This window comes from Geospiza fortis, unplaced genomic scaffold (genome assembly GCF_000277835.1).
Source record: "Geospiza fortis unplaced genomic scaffold, GeoFor_1.0 scaffold70, whole genome shotgun sequence".
In the NCBI taxonomy this organism is placed as follows: domain Eukaryota; kingdom Metazoa; phylum Chordata; class Aves; order Passeriformes; family Thraupidae; genus Geospiza; species Geospiza fortis.
In genome coordinates, this window is record NW_005054317.1 from 8,439,501 (window position 1) to 8,447,984 (window position 8,484).

At 42.8% G+C, this 8,484-nt stretch overlaps 1 protein-coding gene across 1 annotated transcript in view; it reads right to left on the bottom strand.

Moving 5' to 3' along the window:
- The window catches only part of TPRA1 (transmembrane protein adipocyte associated 1), a 13,481-nt gene that overhangs the window by 4,684 nt on the left and 313 nt on the right, over positions 1-8,484 (bottom strand). Inside the window, exons 2-7 of the mRNA XM_031056331.1 lie at positions 8,240-8,372; positions 5,406-5,492; positions 3,786-3,858; positions 2,771-2,850; positions 1,558-1,668; positions 1,085-1,150 (exon numbers count right to left, since the gene is read on the bottom strand). Coding sequence (XP_030912191.1) covers positions 1,085-1,150; positions 1,558-1,668; positions 2,771-2,850; positions 3,786-3,858; positions 5,406-5,492; positions 8,240-8,372 — 550 coding nt within the window. The remainder of the gene's footprint in view (positions 1-1,084; positions 1,151-1,557; positions 1,669-2,770; positions 2,851-3,785; positions 3,859-5,405; positions 5,493-8,239; positions 8,373-8,484) is intronic.

The following is an 8,484-nucleotide window of genomic DNA, read 5'->3' on the forward strand; positions in this document are numbered from 1 at the left end:
CTGGCTGTGGGAAAGATATGGACACACATGAAGCTCAACCTCAAACACCAGACCCATGGAAATCTGTTTGATGGAGATGCCAAATCCAACAGAAGCTTCTCACCACCATGTCTCTAAGAACTGCTGAAGAATTAAAACTGCATTTTCCTGTCCCATGCTGGCAGGATTGATGGTGGTAAAATGGACAAAACCATACCCTCCTGCATGTGTATATGCACACACAAGATGGGTTTTGAAAGCAAGGTTACAGCAACACATTCAAAGATTTAATTTGCAAGCATCTGGAACCAGTGTCAGTCATAAAACTGACTGCAAGAAAAACTAAACAAAATCAACCCAGCTGAACCAGAAGCTGTGCCCTTCCAATGTACAGCACTAATAAAACTGCTCAGGAGACCTCAACAGGAGCAGCAGGGTATGCTCGACACCAGGCAGATCAGGCCCAGGACCTGTGCCTGTGACATGTGACATCCATATCTCCTCCCTCAGGATACCCACACAGCAATGTCAACACTAGCTAGGGAAGAGCTTAATAACAATAATAAGCTTAATAAGAGCTTACAAACACCTTAATAACAGCTTCTCTTTATTCAAGAGCTGCAGATATTCTGCAACAACAGCAAAAACCAAACAAACAGAAGCATTTACTTACAAAAGTAAAAGCCCAGATAAAAATTGTTGAGCATCTCCCACTTAGCCTTCCCTTCCCAGGGGATGACTAGCACACACACTTCAACATCGTGTGTGCATTTCAAAGGAAGCTGTTATTAAGAAACCATTTCTTAGGGCTCTCAGAAGATTATATATTTACATTATACCTGTATAATTAACTGAGCAGTAGGTCTTGTTTTCTTAATGTAATTGTTTAGCTACTAAAGTAGCAGTATAACTGCTGTTACTCTGCTCTCCAAAAGACACAACATACTAATTTTTCTAGGGATAAGTTATCAGTCCTTTGCAATGTTATCTAAACTCTGAGATGTGGAATGCATCTGCAGCACCAACACATACAAGAACCTTTTACTCCCATCTATGCTTTATCCTGATGCTGCATCCATCTATACTATGGAAAACACTACAGTTACCTACAGGGCAAAGAAATCCGGTCTTTCAGAGGAGTTTTTGGAAGAATCACCACCAAGGAATAGACCTGTTGAGACAAAGAACCAACAGTTCCATGGCTGCTTGGCAACTCAACAATCTTTGCAGGGATGGTGTGTAGTATTATGCACTCCCTACGTGTTTCAGGGCAGAGGCACAAACCCTTAACATTAAACACACTACAGAATGAAAGCCCCACAACTCCCCCCCATCAGCACAAAACAGCTGAGAAACACAGGAGGGAGGAACATCTGAGCTCAGCTGGAATACAGCTGGAATACAGCTTCAGCACTCCCACTGCACCTTTATTGCTTCAGCTTCCCCACCACATGAGAAGCATCACTGTTGTGCTGCAGGAGGGGGATTAGGGCATTATTGTACTGAGATCATCCTCCTTGCTCCATTTAGAAAATACAAAGAAGCTATCAGAGTGCACAACACATGCCCAGTACTTACCAGGAAGAAGAAACAGGAGCTGGCAAGCCAAAAGTGTCTCCCACCATGACCATAGATATTGAAGTCTTCTGCTGAGAGGTGGGCATCAGGGTACAGGATTTCCAGGGTGCCCTAGGAGAGAAGTGGCATCAACAAGATTCTGTTACAAGCAGTATCCTCACTTAAATGCATATTTGGATAAGGGACACTATGCTTAAAGAAGTTCAGAAAGCAGCTGGCCTGCCCCCCACCCCTGACCTAACCAAGTCCTGCCCAGACCAAGCTACACTCACACAGAAGAGGAAGAAACTGAAGACAAGAAGTGAGGCAGGCCAGTGAGAAAGAGTGGCAGGAATCTACATCTGAAGGAAACTGGCACCAGTGACATTACAGAAGAGAGACTGAGGTGGACAGGGGATGCAAGCACTTTTCTGTCTAAAACAGACCAAGAGCTTCATTTCCATATTTGAAGTAGACCTTTCTGCTGAAACATCCAGAATATGGTCAACTTGGGAAAGGACACTGTCTTGTTTAGGAGTTACCCATACATACACTGGAGAGCAATGTGCTTGTAAGCACTACTGAACCCAGATATACCTCCAACACTTGATATTTTATGAGGCTCCTCCAGCTTTATCATGTGGTAATGATCAGCTCACTGCCTCTGCAGCCAAGAGCATGGTCCCAGAACAAAGCTCTGTGTGTTATTCTGGCACTGCCCTGAGTATAGAGACATGGGCTGACCACTGACATGCTGAGCAGAAGAATGAACCCAGACACAGATTGCATTGTTCAGGGACATGAAGACATGCCTAATAAACTGAGCCAGCAAGCCAGCTGCTCATCTGAAGAGAAGCAGGAGCTCTCAGCTCTCAAAGACTCAGCAGACAATGGCACTGCACTGCCCTTACTTGGCAAGCACATGGTTTTCATGGCCCTTGAGGCCAGATCCAGAACTTGCGGCTCAGTTGTGGAAAACCTCACTCTTGTTCCCAGATTCACTAAACAAAGCAATCCATCCAAACCTCATTTCTTCACTTTACCTGAGCTATTTATGCAGTAAAGAAGACAAGCAGATACTATCTGCTTATACACTGCCACAAGCATCCAGTTTTCCTCCAAAACCCCATCTAAAGAGCAAAGCTGCCACTTTCAGATAGGGGTCACACACTTAACTGCTTAACTTCAAGCAAAGCTCCTTCTTTTGCAAATTCTTCTGCTTCAGTGTACTCACCTGGGTGACAGAATATGCCAGAGACAGCACAGTGGTGATTGCCAGCACACGTTTCACGCTTGACTTGCTCTCCAGGTGACCTGTAATTATGGGGAATGGAAGTGACTCAGGATGTAATCCCAGCACTGGTTAAAAACAGTTCCTTTCAGAAGCAATAAAGGAAAACACTTTTATTTCCAGAAGCCTTCAAGGGAAGGTTAAAGCTCACTAAATCCTGTTTGGAGAGTTGAGCCTTTCACAGGCAAAATTCTATTTACAAAACAACAAATTTTAACTTGCTTTCCTCCTGTCCACACTATGAGAAAACAACTAAGTCCTTCTGCTGGGGTTACAGGAAAGAAAAAAAAAGTAATTACTCCAGGATCAAGTACACTGAGATGTTATAAAGCTGCTTCTCAGGGAGAAGAGTTGATGGGAGGCTGGGGTAGAGAAATCTGTACTGGAATATACTGAAATAGGCAATTTCAAGAAACTCCTTCCAATCTAAATTATTCTATGAGCCCTCAAAAGATGAAAAATGCAGTGCTCACGTGTCCCACTGACACGTGCAACAGTGACACCCACCCTCTCCTCTACCTCTGACCCACAGGGAGAGGCATTTTCACTTGCATAACTGAAAAACTGAAGATAAAGCATTTGAATGCAACCAGGATGGATCAAACCAATTAACAATGGGATGAAGGGGACAGAAGGGCCCCCAACAGGACTATCTTAAATAAAATGAGCTTGAAGCAAAGATCAGACTATTGATCTTGGCATAAAAATCTTACCTAAGCTGTATACTCCATCATACAAGTGCAGGACAAACCAAGCACACATAAACCCTTAAATCACACAAACCATAGTAAGTATAATGAGGCCTTCAGCCACTTCTAACTAAATCTCTACAATTTGCCCTTTGTATTTATTCTATAGCCTCTTCACTTTATAGCATCAGCATCACCATAAACTTACAAATGCAACCTCTGTGGAAGGAAAGGCAACAGGAAACAATCAAAGCATTCCTGACACATACCAAAGGCAAGGCCTAGGATCACCACACTCAGTTCAATTGCCAGAAGGAAGAACCTTGTGATCTCCCACAGGATCTGAGGGATAACAGAGACCAGATAAACATGATTAGATGGAACCAGTTTGAAGTTAATAAAGCAGAACTTCAGGGGATGGCAGCCTCTGAATGGCTGGTCATTTCCACAAACCCTTCTCATGCTTTGTAGGGATACTGATCACATGCTTGTTCCAAGCCCTGTTCGTGCCTGTTGGACAGAACATTTGTGTGGGAAGGAGCAAATAGCAGCTCTACAGAGAGGAAGTGGCCATGGTTTGCCTCAGTTGAGGATTTGTCACTTGTTTCAGATGTGCTCTTGCTGCTGTACTCCCAAAGAGCACAAGCCCATGATGACCTCAAAAGTAAAATACTAAACAAGGCCAGTTCTTAAAGCAGTAGATCTGCCTGAACAAACCCTGTACTCTGCACTCTTCCAAAGCTACTGGTCCTCACATCTAAAGCATATTCAAGTAAAAAGCACCCCCTGTTCCAGCCTGTCAGTTGCAACCTCATGTTTTATTTGGTGAAACAGGACCAATAAAAAGCAGGTGAGGCAATTTTTCAGGGAGTCATGCAATAAATCAGTGCCAAACCTAGAACAAGCACCCAGATTCTGGCTTATGAACCCTTTACCTCTGAACACTGAATGGTACTCTCTTGAAGATATGTAATATTTTAAGAAGCATTGCATAAGACACTTCTAATCCCAGCAAATAATATATAAGAGAACATAAAAGAAACATAACAGACAGAATAGGACATGTTTACAGAAAAAACTGTCAGAGTACGTCTTGCTACATGATTTCCCAGTTGCTGCACTTAGCAGCAACACCATAGCTGAAGAAAAACACCTTTCCACCTCTTATTCATTATTCAAGTCCTGGACCTACATCTGCTGGACAGAGGTGAATGAAAAATGCTACAAACATCCAGCCACTTGCAACAGCAGCTCAGCACAATGCTTTGACAGTAACATCAAAGGGAAAAGCAAGGAAACCACACTGATCCCAGAGAATAAAGCCCAAAGACATGTACTCTGTAGGTGACTCCTCTTTCTCTTTTTATTTTAAGTAATATTTTGCTACAAGTCAAATTAATGCAAAGGAACAGCACATACAAAGATATTTCCTGGTTGCTAAAGGTTCACCCTGTGCTCAGAGTGGTTGCAAGGACATTCAGGTGTCAGTCTCAAAGGGGAAGTTGGCTTTATTTGCATTCAATACAAAAACTTCAACATTTTCAAAGAGCCACTGGAATACTGCAAGAGTAACAAAGGCCAGGTCTTGCCTATCCATTAAAGGTATCTGAATGTTCACCTCTTGCAAAAGAGACTCACTTAATCCCTGTAAAAGGAAACTTTTGCTGCCACTATTTGTGTGTCTATTTTAGGAAATCCATTGTTTTACCTTCCTGGATGTTGTGATGATTTAGATCCAGCTATCAAAACAGGATTCCACAGTACACATACCTAAGAGTACTGCAAAAAAAACCACATTCTTCTTGTACACACGTAAGAGGGAAGCCAGAGCAGATTGCTGTGATCAGAAGTTTACAAAGCACAGTCTCTAACTTCACTGTTGCACCTACCTTGTCAGCAACCATGGCAGCATCAGAGGCACTCACAGTCATGGAGACAACAGCTCGGGCAATGCCAACTAAAGCCACCACAAATACCTGCAAAAAAAGAGCAAAAGTGAGCTCATGTCAAAAGGCACATATGCATTAGTGATCAGAAACCCTTTTGGAACACCAAGCTGACTTTCAGGTCAGCTTTCCAGGCTGATAACGTGTACTAAGAATTTCCTGTAGCAGACTAGAGTTAATTTCCTGAAAAAGATTCCTCAGACCCATTAGATAGGAGCAGTGCCTTGGAACTTAGGAAGGAACAATTGTCTCAGATTAAGCTCTGAAGAGTTCTTCACCCAATCTTTACAACAGTATCTTTAGTCTTCCCTTCAGTCCACTAGGGCAGGGGAGGAGAAAAAGAAACCGACAGAAAAACATTACAAAACCTCTGAATTACAAAACCAAATGGTTGGTATGTCTGACTAAACCAATCATATCCGATAACAGAAACCACTAAATAGCAACTACCACACTACACAATTGTGGCAAAACTAAACCTGCAGCTCTCTCACTCTGTACTGACAATGCTCAGGAATGCAGAGGAAAAGTCACCTGCAGCCACCAGCTTTAAACATCCTACCCTGCTGCAGAGTGCAACATAGAGATCCCAATTCACTTCACATTTCACTGAAGCATGACAGCCCAGTGAGGCTCAGTTACCCTGTGCTGTCACAGCCACACTATGCAATTAAGAGCTCAGTTGGATGTATGTACACTCCACTGTGCAGACTTACACTCTAAGAAAGTGGAGTTTTCCAGATAAAATTCTCTAAATGTCAGACTGATCATAATTGCATAGTGATGAAGGTAGGAGACAGCTAAACCAGAGAACCAAGAGTTCAAGCTGATTCTAAGGTGGTTGCAGAATGGAAATGACCAACAAGTGACCACAGATGAGTTTCTCTCTCTTAGAGAAAGAAGGGACAGCAATGGCAAGAGAGAATACAACAATCCCTCCTGGGGTGGAAAACTCCATGACAAAATACTGACAAAAAAGATGGGTCCCTGCATATAATGGTGTTCTAGAGCTGCAAAAGCTCATTGGAGAGGAACATACATCTTTTTGTTTCCTCTCTAAACAGATAGAGACTCTTCCCAATCTGTCAACTCCACATTAATCACCGACTCCACAGAAAGCATTCCTCTAGAACACAACAAACAGCCAATCCAAAGGAAGACCTCACAGAACACACTTCCATCCTCATTTCCCAATCCCATACTCAAGAAATGAGTATGAAACAGAGCTAAAGCATTTTCCTCTAAGACTGTGTGCTGGATTTGGCTGGGATAGAGGAAATTTCCTTCACAGTAGCTGGTATGGGGCTGTGTTTAGGATTTTTATGCTGCAAACTGTGTTGATAACACAAATGTTTTCATTACTGCTGCACTGCACTTACACAGAATGTAAGACATTTTTTGCCTCTCATCCCACTCCAGCAACGAGTTGGCTGGAGGTGCACAAGTTAAGAGGGGACAGCTGGGACAGCTGACCCCAGCTGGCCCAAGGAATATCCCATATGGCATCACGCTCAGCACATAAAGACAGGAAGAAGGAGGAAGGAAAAGACTTTCAGAGTAATGGTGTTTGTTCTCCCCAGTAACCATTACATGTGATGGAACGCTGCTTTCCTGGAAACAGCAAAACACCTGCCTGCCCATGGACAGTGGTTAAGTGAATGCCTTGCTTTGCTTTCTCTGTGTGCACAGCTTTTGCTTTGGCTTATTAAACTGTCTTTATCTCAACCCACAAGTTTTCTCACTTTTATTCTTCTGATTCTCTCCCCTGTTCCAGTGAGGGGGAGTGAGAGAGCAGCTGTGTGGGGCTGAGTTGCCATCCAGAGCATAAAGCCAGTTCACTTCCCTCCCTTTGGTTTATCAAGAGTTTTGTTTTTCAAAGCCTTTGGCACAAACCTCTACTGACCATGTGCATTACTGGAAACATGTAGGAAGGTTTAAATCCAGACTGAAAAGGGACGATAATATTTTTACAAGGTTGAAACATTTGTGTGTATACCTGGCTATCCAAAACTGTGCAGAAGCCCAAAACCCCAACTCCTGGCCTGAAGAGCCAACAAAGATTCAGGTGAGGCTACTAGGGCAAGCCAGGATATCAAAAAGCTTCTGAATGGTGTTTTTAAATAAATTCAGGTAGGCCCTTAGCTGCATTTATGATGTCCTGTAAGCAGTATCAAAGGGCATCACAAGACTGCTGAGAGGAGAACAGCAAGATCTTTGATGTTTGTCAGCTGTAACTGTACTCAATATTCTGTTCCACCTAAAGAACTATAAAGAACATCATCAAGTCATGGCCACTGTGACATGATGTGAAAGAAACTAAGAGGGCTGGGTTTCTACATTCCCAGACTAACCAGAACTCTGTCACATAACCATTTCCTCCAGCAGATGACCAAGCTTTTCAACAATTTGACACAAATTATTCTCCTTTCACTACCTCAATGGAAAGCTGGGTTTGTGTCCCATGCTTCTTACTGCAAGGAGCAAAGAAAGCATAAGATGCTACATTCCAAGACAACAAAGCAAGAAAAGAAGAAAAAAGGAATAGGAAAAGTGAAATCATGACAGGAGAACAAAATCCAGCAGATCTGGCCACAGAACCTATTAAAAGCTGAATTAAATCAGTGAAAAAAAAGTCTACTTCTTGTAGTACACCTTCAATGGAAAGCAGATTTTATCCCTACAAGAGCTGGTCTAGGCTCTCTCCACTAGTTCAGTGATATTGTTCATGAGTGATAATAAAAATAACACTCAGTTCAAAGGCACAGAGTGGTACTCACTAGTATGTAGAATGTAGTGAAGATTGGGCTGGAAGTGACCCGGATTTTGGCCCTGGCAGAGGGCAGCTTCCAGAGAAGAAACATAAAGAAAAGCACATTGGGAACCAGGAGCAGAAGATCCCAGTAGCGGACTCTGCAAAAAGTAAATAAAACAGGTTTTATCCCTGATCTTCAGCCTCTAGAAAGGAAGGCACCAGCCCTGATCCCTTCTCAACCAAACTGAGAAACAAACAAAGCTCTTTCCC